Below are 19,012 nucleotides of genomic sequence, written 5' to 3'. Positions count from 1 at the left end.
AATAAAGACACTTTATTTTTAATGGTATTAGATTATATGTTTATTGCATCTAATATACACCTTCAATAAAACATTTGCAATTGTGTTATGTGTGTTTGAGCCGAGATGCATTTACACCGTTCTGACCAGCAGGCGTCACCAACGTGTGACGTTTCGAGCGCTTCGAATCATTTTGCGAAGCAATTGGTTCAATTGATTCAAAGTTACGAAAAGCTTCGTTTCTCCCATCACTACCATCCAAATTGCTTCTTTTGTATTTTGTTGGTGTCATACTGCCACTATCTGGATTGGGGCAGTACTGCGCATTTATGTGGAATATTTGGCCCATTTGCTGCTGCTGTTCTGTTATTTTGTAAGGTTCATTTACCAAACATTTTTAATTGCAATACTGTTAAAATACATTAAACTCATAAAATTAATAAAATCATAAAATTTGCACGTTGCATGGACAAATAGGTATATGCAACAGACTCTGATCTGATATTAATCTGGAATCCTGTTACAATAACCAGAATTACAATGATGTTTGGATAATGATCACTAATTGTTATTGTTGTGATAGAATTATTTTTATTTATTTATTTTTTACCACAGTGTCATTTGCTGATGATTATCAGACATTAGTATGCTGATTCCCTTTCAAATTTCTATGAATTCATCATTTATTTATCTTTCAATAATTATTTTCTGACATTTTGACCTGGAGAGCAATGAAACAAGGCACATGTGCAAATGGATTTGAAATGTGTCAGTCTAAAAATAGAACAGACCTAGATATGCTGTCTCTCTGGGGGTTCCTCCTTTAAATCTTTACACCTTTTCTTCCAGCAATTTAGCTTCTCTGAAAAAAAAATGCACTTTGGTATTCTGTGCATATTGGGCTCCAAAAGTCTGAGATCACTGTAATGACAATGCATGATTTTGCACCCCCCCCCCCCCCCCCCCCCCTCATGAAAATATGATTTTAAATCATGATGTCTAGCATGACACGACATCCAACAAGCATCTTGTGCTTCAGTGGACGAAATCTGGTCATCTGTATAAAGAGTCACATGGTTAATGCCACAAATATGCTTAATTGAGACATAAATAAGGAGTATTCCTTCTTCATTATATATTTTATTTAGTTTATTCTGTAATATATCATCGTTTATTGTAAGTTTATTATCCGCAAAGACAAACCCATCTTCATTTGTTTCCCAAACATCTCTGATTCTCTGAATGAGAGCATGAAGTTCATCTGTACAGTGAAACTGGAGCTGTTACGTCACGCAGCAAAGTTTCAACAGAACCAAGATGGCGGAAGACAGCGGACCGAGGAATCGGCATTTCTCAGCGAAGAACCGCAAGTGCCACAACTTTGATGAAGGTGACTATCTCATTTCATATCGTGTATCATCGAAAGTCCTTTCTTCGGTGATTGTGTCTCACTGGTGCTTCTCTGTTAGTTTGCGTTAGCCTGCGTTTAATGCCATGTTAAAAGTTAAAAACTGGACTTGAACTCGTATTATTTCTGGTCACGGTCAAATTTGACCAGGTGTGAATCAATTCGCGTCAGAAAGCGGATCGCCTCGTGCCCTGAGAGCTGAAATAGAGAGTTTGACTAACATTCAGCTCTTGTTGACTCGGGTTACTAGAGTTAAAAGCCTCGTGAGACGCGCTTCAGAGAGTTGATGCTTGTTATTGACACCATATCGGTTTCATGCGAGATATACACACTTTAAGCGCATGATTATTGGTAAACTGTAGTGTTCTTCAGTTATTTTTATGCTAGCTATTATTAGATGGCTTAATTTGCAACCTTGCAAACTTTGGAGCCAGACTTTTTATTTTCTTGCTTGGTCATGGCCGTTCAGTATGCGTTATGTGTTAAAATCCAATATTATGAGTGTAATGTATTTCACAAATATTAAATTATTTTAATATTTCACTGAATTCGGCAGTTGTTTTGTGATTGGTGAGCTCGTGCGCGCGCACAGAAACGAACCAGCACTTGGTTTTCAAAGAATTAGTGCACTGCTGGAAACTGTATCAAACTCGCATTAGGGAATCATTTGTATCCATATACATGTCAAAAGTTTTTTTTTTTTTTTTGGCATGAGTTGTGTGTTTTGTTTGCTCCCTTAAGCTTTAGGGTGGTGGATGTCCTGTGTGTCTAGTCTCAGGACCTACCAGTGTAATTTGCCATGTAAATTTACTTTTACTTAGAGTACCGCTGGTGTGTCCAGTAAATCAACATGTTATGATGTTGAAGTGCACAGGACAATTATATTAAGTTACTTTTTATCTGGGCAAACACATCAGTCAGTTCATAAACTGATAAGACTGCATGCAGTTGGTTGTTGTTTTAGATAATGGTGTCCTGTCTGTCTGATTTGTATGTCCTGTCTTGCTCAAGTTAGTAGTCCGCATCAATGATATTGGGCCTTTCAATAGCTGTTACCAATGTTTACTTTACCTGTTAGTTTTTAAAACTAGCAACATTTTCACTTTGGAATTAATCAGAGTGAAAAAAAAAAAAAATCTTTTGCTGTAGTGTGTCAATAGGAAATATCTGTTCACATTTCCAAACATTCATTTTGCCATTAATTTTAATAATCCAGTGAGATTTTTGAATGCACAAGGAGTCTGACAACAGCCGGTGCTCCACACAGTGATCTGATCTCACCATCATCGAATCCGTCTGTGATTACATGAAGAAACAGATGAAACTGAGACAAACTAAATCCAGGAGAACTGTGGCCGTGTCTCTAAGATGCTTGAAGAAACCTGCCTGCAAAGATACAGTACTGTGAAGAGTTTTAGGCACTTGTGTAAAAATGCTGTAAAGTGAGGATGTTTTTAAAAAATACTGTTATAAATAGATTTTATTTATCAATTGACTTATATTAACTAAATCAAAAAAATATTTTGTGTGACCACCCTTTGCATTTAAAACCGCTCTTGTCCAGGTACACTTGGGCATCATTTTTCAGGTAGCTTTGAAGGCAGGTTTCTTAAAATCTCTTGGAGACACGGCCACAGTTCTCCTGGATTTGGTTTGTTTCATCTGTTTCTTCATGTAATCCGAGATGGATTCGATAACTGGCTTAAAACCTTTTTTGGGGGGTGAAAATACTGACTTGCCTAAGACTTTTGCACATTTCTATATAATATATATATATTTATATATATATTATTTATAAAATAGACTGCAGAAATTAACATCAAAACTTCTAAATTACATGCTATTCAGATTAATCGGAGAATCGTGATCTCTATTTTAAACAGAAAAGAAACGTGATTCTCAACTTTTCCAGTATCGTGCAGCTCTAATGTTTTATTACAAACTGTGTGTGTGTATATAAAGCAGTTCTGAATGAACTGTCCACTGTTCAGTGTGTCCTTGGAGTGTGTTTGCTCACTCTGACACTGCTTGACTCTGATCCAGGGGCTCTGTTCATCTGGCCGTTAGCCTGAGGAGACTAAAGCAAGGGGAGATGGTGTTTGTTTTGTGTTACATATGTCTTAACCAGAGGACAAAAATTACCAAATTTAGCCCTGTGGCTGAAGGGATCTAGGCTTATCACAGCTCATGGATAAAGTGCATGGGGTTAGAACAGAGACCCACACACTCCTGGAATAGAAAGTGACCACAGTAATGAGCTGCTAGTTGAGTGCTTAAAAGCAAAGCTGCAAACGTCAGAAAACTGTGTTCATTATGTACATTTTTCTTATCCATGCATGCTTTTTTTGGCCAATATTGCCTACACAAAATGCACAAAATTAGTGCAAATAGTGACGATTATTTTTGACATTTTAAACTGTGACACATTTAAGTCTGAAGCTGCCATATATAGTCGATGTTTGTATTTACCTGACAATAGACAAATACATTTTGTCAATCACAGCAATCATTATTGCTGTGATTATTATGTGTCTAGCATATTAGCTGTATGTTTGAGAATCATTTTTACACATGAATTGGCCCCTATTCGTAAATTCATTGAAGGTTTTTGGGTTGTGCTGGAGTAGACTTTACAGAGTGTTTGACTCTTGCATTACCAATACAATGCATCATTTTTTGTTCAAGATCTTGTATTCACAAGAGTCATTGACTCAAAGTATTTACCTATTTAAATCCAAACAGTGACTTTTTTTTTTTTTTGGCCCGGCAGTCATCATTCACTTACCTTCATGTCGTTCCAAACCCGTAAGACTTTCCAGTCATCTTCTGAACACAAATGAAGATATTTTTAATAAAATCTGAGCCAGTTCTGTACTCTCCATCAACGGCTACTTAACTGACACTTTGACAATTCAAAACATTCATAAAGAGATTGTAAAACCAATCCATATGAATTGAGCGGTTTAGTCCAAATTTTCTGAAGAGACTGTTTATACGCTGAACAGTATTTTTGGCTTTTATTGACATAATCATTGATCAGTGAATATAAACAGAACATAAACATGCTTGATACACAAGAAAAAACCTCTTCCTGAAGTCTGAATGTGCTGCATAACGCACAAGAATGGACATCATTGGTTCTCGCACATCAAGCAAACGTGCTTGAGCTTCCGTTTATCATAGCTGATGTGTGAGTTGATGATTTAGATGTGAATAAAAGCTTAAATTAAATCTGTTCAGTGTATAAAGCAATCGTGTCTCTTCAGAAAATTTGGACTAAACCCCTCAATTCATCTCGATTAGTTTTATGATCTCTTTATTAACTTTTTCAAGTGTCAAAGTGGTTATTGTGTGGACTGTCTATCTTAATTTGTGTTTCGAAGATGAACGAAAGTCTTATGGGTTTGGAAAGACATGAGGGTGAGTAAATGATGACAGAACTAACCCTTTAAATGTACAAATGACCAGTAATACCCTGCAATTAACTTTTTACTGTTTTTTTTCCCTACAGATATGACAGGTGTGGAAGATGTTCCATTGTGCCGGCCAGTTGAGGCATTGAGCACACTGGAGGAGTTCAGCTCTGATACTAATGGTTTGGCACCATGTGCTGTAGCAGAAGAGCTTGAGCCGGAGGAGGACCCAGTTCCAGAGGGGGCTCGACCTATTCAAATTGTGATTGCTAGTGAGGATGATCATAAGTTTGAGTTGGATGCTGTTGCTTTGGAAAAAATCCTGATGCAGGAACATGTCAAGGATCTCAACGTAGTTGTGGTGTCTGTGGCCGGTGCCTTCCGCAAGGGAAAATCCTTCCTGCTGGATTTCATGCTACGTTACATGCACAGTCAGGTTAGAATGAACCCCCTTCCACTGATGTAAGCATATGGTAGTTGACAAATGGACACAAAGAAGGATTTTCAGATTAAAATGTGTATATTTGTAAATGAGAACTTGTGTTTTTTTAGATGTTAAAACTGGTCAATTCGTTAATTCTTTTCTCATTTTTTTTTAAAAAACCTAAGCCAGGATTAGGCCTTAGTTCAGTTAGGACATTTTAGTAGCTTTTATAAATGCGTCTTAGAAAAAAACATTACTGATGTGCATCTTGATGCAAAACAATGGCGCTGGCATATTTTAAGAGTTACATTCACTTAAAACAGCTCAAACATGCATTTTAGTCTAGGACTAGCTTAAGCATTGTCTGTGAAACTGGGTATTAGACTTACATTCACTGCAACAACACCAATAAATAGAGCCTTCTAATTTTATACTTTATGCTCTTTTATTATATGGAGGTATCGCACTACACAACTGATAAAAATGAAAACGTGAGTAGTTTCACATAAGCTTTACAAATGTAATTAACAAAAGGAGGTCAAACTTCAGCCCTATCATTAAAAGCTTGAAATTTTCTTATTTGGTGTTCTGAATATTTTTCAAGGGTCCTCAAAACATTGCTTCAACAATTGATGAGAAAATGTTTGATCGTTTGTTTTGTTTGTACATATGTTATTTCATTATCAGTCATTATTCATTATTCAGTCATTAATGTAGTCCCTAATTTGTAAATAGTATTTCTATCCACATTTTGTCTCTACATTTCAGTTCAAAAATCCACCGAAAATGCAGGATGCACTTGGCTAAAACCCAAAAATACAGCAGTCAACATTTGAAGTGGATCAAAAAAGTTAATCAAAGTTGTCTTAAGAAGAATGTTTTGGGACAACTTTGATGAAAGGTTTTGATCCAATTAAAATGTTGACTACTATAGTTTATTTATTAATCAAATGTATTTAATCAACACTCAAATAAAACTGAGTTGTACAATAAGGCAAACTTTTTAATAACAGAATTAAGTTTCTACTCCAATTTGTTGGTAAAATATAAACATTAAAATGATAATAAACTGTAATAATTTGTTTTCATGACAGATTTATTTAAACATACTTTAAATAATGAAGAGATCACTAACAGTTTAATATAGTGCATTTATCAAAATGCTCCAAGTCATTTTTTTTTTATAGTTAACAGACGAGTTTACGAGTTCATTGAAAACCTTTCAGTTTACAAGCTGTTCAAATGGTTGATTTTTTTCCCCCTTTGAAACACAGATTGAGCGATGACATGATACATTTCAGTAAGTTGTACTGTTTTTATCAACATACCTTCTGATGTTCATTCATGTTTATTTCATGCTATAACTAGTAATAAAGAGGAAGAGATGATTAGTTCATGTGCTGCTTGAGCTGAGGCGCTACAGTGATCTGTCGTGGCATATTAAAAAGCACCAAAACGGCCTTTGTTTGAATTTCATGACAAAATCAACAGAATTGGAAAATTGCACATTGTTACTTTTAATATGAAATAAAATCTTAAAGCTTGTGAGCATTTGGATGGCAGGCGTGCTACAAAAAACAAAAATTTGCGTTTTGGGCAAAAATTTTACGTAGCCAAAATTTCAGTGAATCACTAAATATAACTATATACAATATAACACATTATTAAAATGTAAAATGCCCTTATCTGTGAGGACTGTAAATTAACGTCAACTACCCTTATGCATTCAAATATGCAAGACACGAGAGCTCCAACACAGTTAAAAATAAGTCTCTCTAAATTTTCATTCCTGAGAACAAGTTCCTGATGACTCCTATCACTGACATGTCTTAACTTGTGGTCTGCTTCCTGCATTTATAAAACCTGCTAGGTCACATGTGTGCAAGCATGCAAGCTTAATTACGTGCATTTCAGGACATTCATTAGAACAATCTCTTTTGTTTCTTTGTAGTCATCTGAGTCATGGATGGGAGGAGATGATGAGCCATTGACTGGTTTTTCTTGGAGGGGAGGCTGTGAGAGAGAGACCACAGGAATCCAGGCCTGGAGTGAGGTGTTTGTTGTGGAAAAGGAAGATGGAAATAAGGTGAATGGGCGTTCAGTTGAAGATGTGTATTATGTCACTGTCAAGATATGTTGACTGTGTGATAAGACTAATGTATGTGTGTCCTTAGGTGGCTGTGCTGCTGGTGGACACTCAGGGAGCCTTTGACAGTCAGTCCACCATCAAAGATTGTGCCACTGTTTTTGCTCTAAGCACCATGACCAGCTCTGTGCAGGTATGTAGAAGCATGTTAGTGAGGCTCATACACTAGTAAAGGCTGTCATTACATGGGGCTTTGTCATTCATTGTAGGCTCTATCATATTATGTGACCCAACGACCTTGTTTGTTTTAGGTTTATAATCTTTCTCACAATATCCAAGAAGATGATTTGCAGCATCTCCAGGTAGTTCTTTATTGGTGTATGTTGTTAGTGGTGTGTTAATAGTGCAAGTGGGACAGTAACATCATGTGTCTTTTATAGCTTTTCACAGAATATGGTCGACTTGCACTGGAGGAGATCTATGAGAAACCATTTCAGGTAGAAAAGCTGTTTCCATACTGAGTGTCTGTCATGGCCACAAATTAACCTAAGCTCAGGGCAAAAAGTGCCACATGCCACAGATATTTAAAATGTTTCAGGGGTGACTTTACAACCATCATTGAACGATCAGATAAAATGTTTTGATGGATTGTATGGAATGTATTTGTGCTGTTATATATTTATAGAAAATAAGTATCCCCTCAAGAAATACTGAAACATTGACCTTTAATAAAAAGTGATAAATTCAGACCCTGGTGCCCATCATATTTAATATATATTATACATGTGTATACAGTGCCCTCCACAAATATTGGCACCTTTGGTAAATATGAGCAAAGGTGGCTTTGAAAATAAATCTGCATTATTTATCCTTTTGATCTTTCATTAAAACATTTTGTGCTCAGGGACACATTTTTGTGTTGGTTTTGATGTTTGTTTTGGATCATTGTCCTGATGGAATGTCCAACACGGCCCATTATTGGATTTCTAGCAGAAGCGGTCACGTTTATCTGTTAGTATTTGATAGAATCCATAATGCCATTTATCTGAACAAGATGTCCAGGACATCCAGCGGAAAAATAGGCCCACAACATTAAAGATCCAGCAGCATATAACCGTGGGCATGGGGTACTTTTTATCCATGTGTGCACCAAACCCATCTGGTGGGTTTGCTGCCAAAAAACTCTTTTTTTTTATCTGACCATAGAAGCCAGTCCCTTTTGAAGTTCCAGTCATGTCTGACATCTGAATATGCTGGAGATTGTTTTTGGATGAGCGAGGAGGATTTTTCTTGAAACCCTCTCAAACAACTTTTGGGGTTGTGGATGCTGTTTGGTAATTTTTTTTTAGGCTTTCTGAGACTCAAGACTCAACTAATCTCTGCAATTCTCCAGCTGTGATCCTTGGAGAGTCTTTTGCCACTCAAACTCTCCTCCTCACCGAACATTAGGACGATTTAGACACATCCTCTTCCAGGCAGATTCGTACCATCTTTAGTTGATTGGAACTTTTTACTTATTGCCCTGATGGTGGAAATGGGGATTTTCAATGCTTTAGCTTTTTTCTTACTATTTTGTGAAGCTCAACAATCTTTTGCTGCACATCAGAACTATATTCTTTGGTTTTTCTCATTGTGATGAATGGTTAAGGGAATTTGGCCTATGTGTTTCCTCATGTTTATATTCCTGTGGAACAGGAAGTCATGGCTGGACAATTCCATGTTCATGATCACCCTGGTGTGCTAAAAAAATAATGTAAATATGAATGGGAATATGCTTCAGAGATATTTTACTAATAAGAATTTCTAGGGGTGCCAATAATTGTGGCCAACATGTATTAGAGAAATACATTTATTTCATAATGTAAGTTTCCCCCCACTTTCAATTGTTTTACTTCAATGAAGGTTAGGATTTTGTGAATTTTTTTTAATGAAAAATCAAAAGGATAAGCAATGCAGATTTATTTTCGCAGATGAATTTACTCATATTTACCAATATTTGTGGAGGGCACTGTATATGTACACTGCCAAGTTTGGGGTCAGCAAATGAGCATATTAAGAGTAATTTCTTAAGGATCACATGACACTGAAGACTGGAGTAAAGATGCTGAAAATACAGCACATCACAGGAATATATTTTATTTTAAAAATATATTAAACTAGAAAATTCTAATTTAAAATTTTAATAATATTTCACAGTATTACTTTTTTTATATACTGTATTCTTTATCAAATACATGCAGTCTTGGTGAGCATAAGAGACGTCTTTTAAAAACATTAAAAAATTCACAAAGACTGATGTGATGAAACCACACAATTATTTTCATACCAGAATAATTCACTATGAAATCTGATCGTGTAGATTAATTAAAGACTACTTTTGGAAATAGGATAGTTTTCTTTTATTGTCTGAAAGTTGAGCTAATGACCTGAATGAATTGAGCATCGATTACAACCTAATCAGTCTGTGTAAGAGTTCATTGAGAGATGCATTGTTTTGTTTGAACTAAAACATGTTTTTTTTTTTTTTCTAAATTTATCAGTAAAACAAAATGCATCTTTAGCTTCACTTCTCTTTTCTGTCTTTTTAGAAACTATTGTTTTTAATCAGAGACTGGAGTTACCCTTACGAGCATAACTATGGGCTCAAAGGAGGGAGTCACTTCTTGGAGCGGAGACTACAGGTGAAATGAAGCTCAGAATAGATGAACAAGGCATCAGCATGTCGAGCAAAGTGTGAATGTTTTATTTGTGCTATGCAGGTGAAGCCAAATCAACACGAAGAGATGCAGAATGTTAGGAAGCACATTCACAGCTGTTTCTCAGACATAGGCTGCTTTCTGCTGCCACATCCAGGTCTGACGGTGGCCACCAACCCTTACTTTGATGGCAGACTGAAAGGTCTGGACAGATTTCTCTCAGACACTGACATGGACGTGCACTTCTGAATTCTAGGCTCATCATTAACTTTTTTTTCCTCCTTTTTGTTGCAGACATTGATGATGCGTTTAAGAAGGAGCTGCAGAATCTAGTGCCTTTACTGCTGGCACCAAAGAACTTGGTAGAGAAAGAGATCAATGGAGCTAAAGTCACATGCAGAGACCTGCTGGAGTATTTCAAGGTCAGATTTGATTACTTAGCTGCCATCACAGCTGTAAAAACAAATCAGATTAGGTGTAAATTGTGTCAGGATTTAAATTAAAGAGGCTCTATTCAAGTGTTCCTGTAGAATTTGTGTGGCAAATGATGCAAGTCTTTATTGATAATAAGGCAAGAAACCTCTGTTTCATTAAGTAAATGATATAGTCAAGTAATACAGTGCATTAGCATGACAGTGGCCTGTTTACAGCTGTCAAGCAACATGAATGCATTAATGTAGACTTTAGTTGGTGTGAGGTCACAGGTGTGCTTCTTTTTTTACAGTGCCACTGAACATGCCTCATCCAATCAGGTTGTAGATCCATAACATGTTCTGCTTTATGAGCATCCAGTAAAATACCCATGTTTGCGTTCCTTTATTTGTAGGCCTATATCAAAGTCTATCAAGGGGAAGAGCTTCCACATCCTAAATCCATGTTGCAGGTATGTTCCCCTCCATCTTTAAAGTGACCTAAACTGCTGTTCAAAAGTTTTAGGAGGGAATTAAAAACAAAGGTTTTCTATTTGAATATATTTTAAAGCATAATTTATTCCTGTGATGGTAAAGCTGAATTTTCAGCATCATTACTTCAGTCTTCAGTGTCACATGACCCTTCAGAAAAGTTCAACAGCATTCTTTCAAAAAATATCTTACTGATTCCTAAACATGTGCCTCTTTTACTCAGGCAACTGCTGAAGCGAACAACTTGACCGCTATTGCTGGAGCGAAAGACACTTATAACAGAACCATGGAGCAGGTAGAGTTACTTTGAACCGTTATTATGATAGCATACATGCAGGAGATAGTTAGGAGATAGTGTGAGCAAATGCATAGGAGATAGTGTGAGCAAATAGTGTGAGCAAATGCATCCTGCATATCAAGGAGGTGCATTCAGTCAAGATTTTTCACCACTAAATGGATCATAGATGGAGTGGGACCTAAATTCTATTTAAATATAGCAGGAGCGTGACGTGAGATGAGCTAGCCTATATAACTGAAAATAACTTGAGGCCATTGCCCTAAAATAGTAGGTTTGGCCTAGTTAACTCACAAAAAGAAAATGCCTGTTATGGTTTAGTTCGGGGTCGTTACTACCATAGACATTAGAAATGGCAAAATTGTCCCCCCCAATATTTGAAATTCTTGCACTGCTCTGCTGCACTTCATTGCAGCTATCTGTATGTTGTTAGAATGACAAAGGTTTAAAAATTACATTTTTAGTCTAGTGACTGGTCTGCCTCAGAGGTCTAACGCTAGTCAATGTCAAAATGATTGAGATGGCCAATCAAGCCAAGTAGTTGGGGTTTACTGTTTACAGAAGCAGAGTGTGAATTCCAGCACAAAGTGTCAGTTTACAGTTGAAAGAGAGACAGGTAAGATGTAAATAATGAAACTTTGAATGCATGTTAGCTGTTTTGCGATTAGAAATGTTAAAAGAATGACAGTAACATCCAGTAATGCAAACTACTCTATTTTTTTTTTTTTTTTTCTCAAAAATGGCCGTAAACTATACGAGAGCGGATTAGAACCCGGAACCTCTGACGCAGTTAACAAAAGTTCTACCACCAGACCATTAGGGAATTCAAATGCTAATTGCAGATGTATTTATTCACTAACACAGAGAATCTCGGGACTAACAAAATTTTGTATTGTAGATATAGTAGATGTAAGAATGAAACTATCACAATAAAGATGAGTTCTCAATGTACTATTAAAATTGATTTCTGGTCATTTTTATGCTTAAGGCCTTGGTTTAGTTATATCTGCATCTGGTGATTAGAAAGATTAGGAATGTGTCTGAGCTAATCATTTTGTTGCGTGTATGTCACAGGTATGTGGAGGAGACAAACCATACCTCGCCCCAGTTGACCTCCAACGCTATCATGAAGAGTTTAAGAAAACCTCCGTTCAGAAGTTTTGCTCTGTGAAGAAAATGGGCGGTGTGGAGTTCTGTCAGCGCTACCAGCAGCAGTTAGAGACAGAGCTGGATGAAGTGTACACAAATTTTGTGAAACACAATGAAAGCAAGAACATTTTCTATGCGGCGAGAACTCCGGCCACTCTGTTTGCTGTCATGTTTGTCACCTACATGGTCTCCACCGTAACAGGTTTCATTGGTTTATCAGTAATCGCAGCTCTGGCCAATCTTGCGATGGGGGTTGCTCTGCTCTCGTTGTGTGCCTGGTCATATGTCAGATACTCAGGAGAGTATCGAGAAGTGGGCGTGGCTATAGACCTCATAGCAGAGGCCCTGTGGGAACAGGTGAGTTATGCTTCCTGGATGTGCTTCTGCATGTTGGTTGGGACCATTCTACTTTCTCTCCCCTGCCCCACACATTGTTGTTTCAGTTGCTTTCCTGTCATCTTTTATATTCATCTTAGCCTAAAAACCATCAAGCCCATCAAGTTCCTCTTTAGTATAGCTTACTCATGGAGTCCAGGGAAGAGGGGTTCCACCAATACAAATGTTGTCATAGGACCCATGAATTTTAGAGCCAGTCCTGCTTCTAATGTCAGATTTACATCCTGTATCCTACTGGGAGTGTTGAGATAGGACATGGTTTGCTTTCATCTACATTTATCTCATCTGAAGTGCTTTTGAGTAGGGCTGTGACAATAAATCGATGCTTCTCGTTTCGTGGATTGAATTTGAATGCATCGCAGTTCTCTCTCGAAAAGATTCTGAGCTTAGTTTTTAACAGCAGATGGCGCTCTAGGCTAGTTTTTAACTGCATGCTTAAATGCTCTCGAAGAGTGCTTGTGCGTTTGGCTGAATCTGAGAATGTACTTGCACCTCAGAATGCTTTTATGATGCGAGATTAATATAAACAGCCCACTGCAAACACCCTTGTAATTCGCTTCAACCTTTTTGAACTTTATGAATGATAATTTTATAGAAGTTTCAAGTGGTGTAAGGAATTGGAAGCAAGCAGAGTATGGCTGTTTTTAAAGCATGCAGTGCCATCTGCTGTTAAAAACTAAGCTCAGAGTTGATTCGAGAGAATTGCGATGCACTTGGAAAATCTCAGAATCGATTCTGAATCATTTCTCGATACGTGATGCATCGATTTATTTTCCCAGCCCTACTTTTGAGTTCTGAATTTTTCTGGGTATTAGACTAAAATAATATATTAACATAACTTTTATGTATTATTACTATTGGTCTTTATTTGTTAAGGGATAGTTCATTCACAAAAGAAAATTGTCATTTTCTCACCATTATGTCATTCCACACCCATAAGATCTTTAAAACCGAAATTAAATAGTTAGTTCACCCAAAAATGAAAATTCTGTCATTTACTCTACCTCAAGTTGTTCCAAACCTGTATGAGTTGTTTCTTCTATTTTTGGGTGAACTATCATTTTAAGCTTCCATAAGAATCAATAAGGTTTGTTCTCGCACATCAAACAAGTACGGTTAAGCTGTATTTGAATCATCATTCTATATAGTGATTGGGTCTCTTCGGAAAACTTTGTAAAAGAAATCCATATGAATTGAGTGGTTTAATCAAAGTTTTTATTAACTTTTTGAAGTGTCAAGTTTTAGTGGCATGGACTTTCAATGGTGGGACAGAAATCTCTTGTTTCATTGATTAATCTTCAACACATAAATTAAGATATTTTAAAGTCTTAACCTTGCACGAATTTGAACAAACCCATAACCTTAAGTCCAGGGTTCTCAAGCTCATGGAACATCTTGAAATATCATGGAATGTAATTGTTCCAGACCAGAAAATATATATAGAAGGCGATACAATCTCATAAATTAATAAAATCAAGTCATGGACATTTTTTTTAATGTGGTAAATATTATCTTTTCTACATATGCTCAACTTATTTCATCAGCTAGACATTGCTCTTTGTGTATGATTTTAAAATTCTTAAATTTGATACAGTAATTGCAAATGACAGAGAAAGTCATGGAAATTCATGGGTTCCCTTTGTGGTTGTTATGGTGTGTATAAAAAAAAAAAAAAAAATCCAAGAGATGCACATATCAAGAGACTTGTTGGTGGACTCCTTTTGACTTTGACCTGTAAGCAACCACTTGGCATCAGGCTAAAAATGTTCAGATAAGCACTGTTCACATTTTCTGCAGAAAAATCTAGTTCTTAATTGTTGATGTTTTCTTTTTTGTTCATTGTAGGTGCTGAAGCCACTTACTGAGCAATACTTGGAAGAAAATGTCCGACAGACAGTTGTGAACTCTATAAGAGCCACTCTAACAGATCAGGTGACACAAGCTACGAAGTTGAAGACCAACTGACAGTTTGCTGTGCCTTATCTGCCCAGTGTTTGAACAATCACCGCTTTTATGTTGTGTAGTTTTTGTGATGTTTGGTCATGTAGACTCTAACCAAAGTTTACAACATAATTTACCCTGACCAATATCCACACCACCAACGTGCAGACTGACACTGTAATGGCAAAGAACATCATTAAAATGCTTATCAATTCAGGTTTAAGTCATCAGATATACAAGCAGCTTTGGATTTCTCTTGGTTTGAAGGATTATCAGGGAAGCACTACAAATGTTTTATAATCTGAAAGTTAATTTGGAAACTAGATGTTAAATCTCTTATATGCTTAACGGTTGAATTACTGCTGTCAGTGGATGAACTGTAGCATTTTCCATTTAGCCTTCTACCACATACTGTTTCTCAGAGGAAATGTACCAGCTTTTTTGCTGGATTTCTTGTGAGGTATTTTTAGAGCCTTTAAGGAACGCTGAAGTTGTAAATCCATCCAAGTCACCCCTCTACTGGGCCTCTTTCTGTACAGTGTTGTTTTAGACTGTATCATAGCCTCATGCATGTAAATGAGTATATAAATATCAGCTGTAGATCATCTAAGGATTTAATTTACAGACAGTGTTTTGAGATGTGTATGAATGTGATGCTCTATTTGCCTTTTGTTGTACTTCTCTAAGATCAGAGCACCTTTCATTGCGTCTTCTGGCCCATGGGGGTGCTCATGACTTGATTTGTCAGTCTTTTAAGGTTATGCCATTTAATTTATTTTTTAAACAATTAAAATATTTAAAATTGGATTGTTGTCTGCATTGTTGCTTGAATGTCTTGCAATACAAAGAAATTTTCAGCTCATATGGACTAGAAGTGTAAACTTGATTGCATTCAAGCTTTTGCTTATCAGTGTTTTTACAAAAAGATAAAAGTGATTCTTTTAATCCTGGGGCGTGAAAGTCCTCTATGCCACACTGATGTTTACTACTTTATTTTAACTTTACAGTAAGGTTTTACAGGTTAACAACGTTAATTTACATTGTGTATCCAAGATGAAATTAACATTTGATGTATTATGAGAAACATGTATTTGCTATAAACGAGTACGTTAGGTTAATAGTATATATGCTACTTAACTAGTTAAATAAATTCCATGTAATAATGAATTAATTTATATAGTTAATACTTTAAGTTAATTAAAAATGAACTTCAAAAAAAAAGCCTGCGCAACTGTCAATTAGTTTTTTCCTCAAATTGCATCTCACCAGAGTGATAATAGATGCTTTTGTGTTGGAGCTGTTACTGCCATTCAAGCGGAACTGGTCTGGTTCAAAACCATTTTTATAACGTCTTTTTTTTTTCCCAAGCGCTTAACATTGCCAGCATTGGTCCTGTTACTATGGTGATAGACATTTTAAAACATTTTAAACAATGGGGATTGAGTCGCACAGTAGGCTTCTGTTGCAGTCCGTTTAGGTGGTGGGAAGTAATGCAAGTAAGGTAAGAGCTTTGGAAGAAATGTCTAATTTTATTTCCTTTCAGCATTTATAAAGTGCTTTTTAATACAAGCAAAGTGTTCTTGCCTAAATAAGTTGCTTGAATGTCTTGCAGTACAAAGAAATTTTCAACTCAAATGGACCCGGATATCAAACGGACTAGAAGGTCTGTGCGCAAGTGTAAACTTGATGGCATTCAAGACACACAGCAGGGCTTAGACAGACCAATTCCTGACAAGTTGGGCACCCATCAGCCAGAAGCCATCAGCAGTGAAAAGCAATCAAATGACAAAGACATGCTTTTTAATGGGTGGAAGAAAGGACAAGAACTCCCATGTGCTAAATCACAACATGCTGAATTGGATACCCTTGAAAACAGGTTCTTTAAAGTGCGACACAGTTTACTGCAAAATACACATGGAAATGTCAATCAAGATTTTAATGAGCCGACAATGGAATCCCTGCACAGAATTCTAGCAGGAGCAGATCTGCTTAAAAAAGAAGAGGCTACAATGAGTATACTTGGGTCAAAATATGATTTACAGATGGGCGGTAACTCTACAGCCTTACATCTGCCCTATGGTTACTTGATTAGGTCTAATTCAACAAGATCTGTTGAATGTTCCTCAAACCCACCCAAAGTAATTTTGAAGGAAATATCAAAGGGTCGAGAAAGAAGCAGAGCTGACAAAAGTTCATCTTTCAAGGGCAAACATCTTGACTTCTTTGAAGTCGTGAAGGAACAACTGCAACAGAAGGACTTGGAGAACCAACATCTTGTCCATTTGTTGTTGGTCAAGCAACAAGAACTGAAAGATATGAAAGAGATATCAAAGCAAAAGGAGAGGGAAACCCAACTTATTACTGAAAAGCTGAAATGTGAGGAGCAGAAAAATACAGAGATAACCACCAGGTTTGATCATATCTGTGAAGATATGAAGAAGGAACTAGCTGAAGTCAAAAGTAACAACAAAACTTCAGTGAAGCAGCTTAAAGCACTGATGGAGAAATATGAGCGCCTCAAAACACGTTCCATCACGATGAAGGACCAGCTCAACCTGGAGCTCAATGAGAAAAAGAGCTGTCAAAAATCATTAAAGAAGCTTCAGCAGGTGTCTCAAGAGCTGCTAACCAAGCAGAAACTTCTAGAGGAGGAAAGAAATGTAGCAGGACGAGATCTTGCTTTATGTAGAGAGACCCTGCAGATGATGGATGCTGAACACAAGAAGAACATCAGCATTAATCAGAGGCTTGAAGAGGAGGTATCAGCCATGAGAAGTGAATCTGCAAACCTCAGAGATCATTTACGTAAAGCTCAGGAGAAGAACATAGAGCTCATTCAGTCGACTCGCTCCAAAGAGTCTGACAATGAGAAGAATGTAAAGGAATTTCAGGACATTACTGAAAAATTGAACAGTGAGTTGGAGAAGTGCCGAACAGAAAGAGACAAAGCAAATCAGCAGGTGGAGACCATGAAATATGAATCGAAATTGATTCACAACAAGCAGAGAGTGGAGATACTTCAACTACAGGAGCAGCAAAAAGCCTGTCTGGAGCAGTCCGATGGTTTGAGAAGAGAGTGCGAGACCTTGATGGAGATGGTCAATAAACTAAAGAAAGACAAGCAAGTCCTGACAGAGAAGTTGGAGAGCATTCATAAAGAAAAGATGGTGTCGCAGATGGCAAGCATGAAGGAGGGAGAACGACTCAAAGAGGCCATTCGTTTGCTGGAGCGAGAGAGAGAGGTGCTTTTAGCAGAGATGGAAGACTTGCGTAAGGATTATCTTGGTCTCAGTGACAGGATCACACAGAAAATGGGCCACATGGATGCAGCTGATCCTCCCATGACCATTACTGACATCACTACAAAACATCACAGAAACGCACAAAAGTTCTCACCTACTGATGATGGTATGATTTACAATTCCTAACATGTCAGACTTGCGTATACTGTATAATAGTTCATTTTATTTTAATGCTAAATGTATTGCAAATTATATCAATGAAATTAACAGATTTATGAATGTATTAGTATTTTGTTTGCACTGGAGCTCTGGCCATGATGTCACCATCATAAACTTACTCAAATTGTGATTTAGAAATAGGAAAACTTTTTTTTTTTAATTTCCAGGTCTAAATGAGTGTTTTATAAAGACATTTGTTAGAAAATTTCGATTTCAAATAAACCCTGCTCTTTTGAACATTCTATTCATCAAAGAATCTTGGAAAAAAATATATCAGTTTCAACAATTAAGCAGCATAACAGTTTTCAATGTTTTCTTAACCAAATGAACCACTTAAGAAATGGCTGCTGAAAATTCATTAAAAAAAATCTGACTGACCTAATACTTCTGAATAATGTACATGCCCATTAAGGAACAAAGACATTGATTATAACTTTATGAATCCTGTGTTTGGAATGCAAATGTGATTGTCCATTTTTCAAATGACTTGTTTCTTCCCTACAGTGATTCAGGATATAAGAAGAAAACTAGAAGAGGAGGACAAACAGCAAAAATGAACAAGTCATTTAGTCTTACTGTGATGAATCTTAGCTTAGCTACTGGGGACATTTTTAAAATGTGACTAGTTTGTGCCTGACAGATAAGTGCCATTGTCGTTAACTTTTGCTAGTTACTGAGGGAATTGCAAAAAAATCTCAGAGGAAATTAACAGTCTGTACCAATGGTTGATATGAACCCAGAACCTTTACATGCCCTGTATCTGTGAATCTGTTGGTTTTCTAACACCACAGCTATTGTACGCACATGCAAACTTTCATGTAACAATTTTTTCATTCAGAAGAATGTGATGCAGAAGTCTGAC

At 36.7% G+C, this 19,012-nt stretch overlaps 2 protein-coding genes across 3 annotated transcripts; both read left to right on the top strand.

Annotated features, from left to right (window-relative positions):
* The first annotated feature begins 1,237 nt into the window (after nt 1–1,237).
* atl2 (atlastin GTPase 2) lies at nt 1,238–15,494 on the top strand. Of its 2 annotated transcripts, none has more exons than XM_067385983.1 (13): nt 1,238–1,369; nt 4,899–5,236; nt 7,176–7,310; nt 7,399–7,503; nt 7,622–7,672; nt 7,751–7,807; nt 9,899–9,991; nt 10,070–10,208; nt 10,301–10,428; nt 10,833–10,889; nt 11,132–11,203; nt 12,278–12,709; nt 14,594–15,494. In XM_067385983.1, exons 1-13 carry the CDS (start codon nt 1,297–1,299, stop codon nt 14,711–14,713), a joined length of 1,800 nt encoding a protein of 599 aa, XP_067242084.1. In that variant the 5' UTR covers nt 1,238–1,296; the 3' UTR covers nt 14,714–15,494. The 2 variants fall into 2 exon arrangements, with proteins under 2 accessions (XP_067242084.1, XP_067242085.1); XM_067385984.1 differs by lacking the exon at nt 1,238–1,369 and adding an exon at nt 6,499–6,524 and having other exon boundaries at nt 5,126–5,236.
* A 1,144-nt stretch (nt 15,495–16,638) lies between these two features.
* cccdc110 (coiled-coil domain 110 molecular ruler complex subunit) lies at nt 16,639–18,940 on the top strand. The gene is made up of 2 exons (XM_067386318.1): nt 16,639–18,097; nt 18,655–18,940. The coding sequence occupies exons 1-2, from the start codon at nt 16,639–16,641 to the stop codon at nt 18,705–18,707; spliced, it is 1,512 nt and encodes a 503-aa protein (XP_067242419.1). The 3' UTR covers nt 18,708–18,940.
* Nucleotides 18,941–19,012: the final 72 nt, after the last annotated feature.

Source organism: Chanodichthys erythropterus, chromosome 5 (assembly GCF_024489055.1).
Source record: "Chanodichthys erythropterus isolate Z2021 chromosome 5, ASM2448905v1, whole genome shotgun sequence".
In the NCBI taxonomy this organism is placed as follows: domain Eukaryota; kingdom Metazoa; phylum Chordata; class Actinopteri; order Cypriniformes; family Xenocyprididae; genus Chanodichthys; species Chanodichthys erythropterus.
This window is presented reverse-complemented; position numbering and strand designations above follow the sequence as displayed.

Bases quoted from the DNA above. Each gene is read 5' to 3' on its own strand.
- cccdc110 (XM_067386318.1), top strand. From the start codon at position 16,639: ATGGAATCCCTGCACAGAATTCTAGCAGGAGCAGATCTGCTTAAAAAA. The intron at 18,098-18,654 runs GTATGATTTACA...TCTTCCCTACAG, and splicing joins GTTCTCACCTACTGATGATG to TGATTCAGGATATAAGAAGA.
- atl2 (XM_067385983.1), top strand. From the start codon at position 1,297: ATGGCGGAAGACAGCGGACCGAGGAATCGGCATTTCTCAGCGAAGAAC. The intron at 7,808-9,898 runs GTAGAAAAGCTG...CTGTCTTTTTAG, and splicing joins TCTATGAGAAACCATTTCAG to AAACTATTGTTTTTAATCAG. The intron at 10,209-10,300 runs GTCTGGACAGAT...TTTTTGTTGCAG, and splicing joins CTTTGATGGCAGACTGAAAG to ACATTGATGATGCGTTTAAG.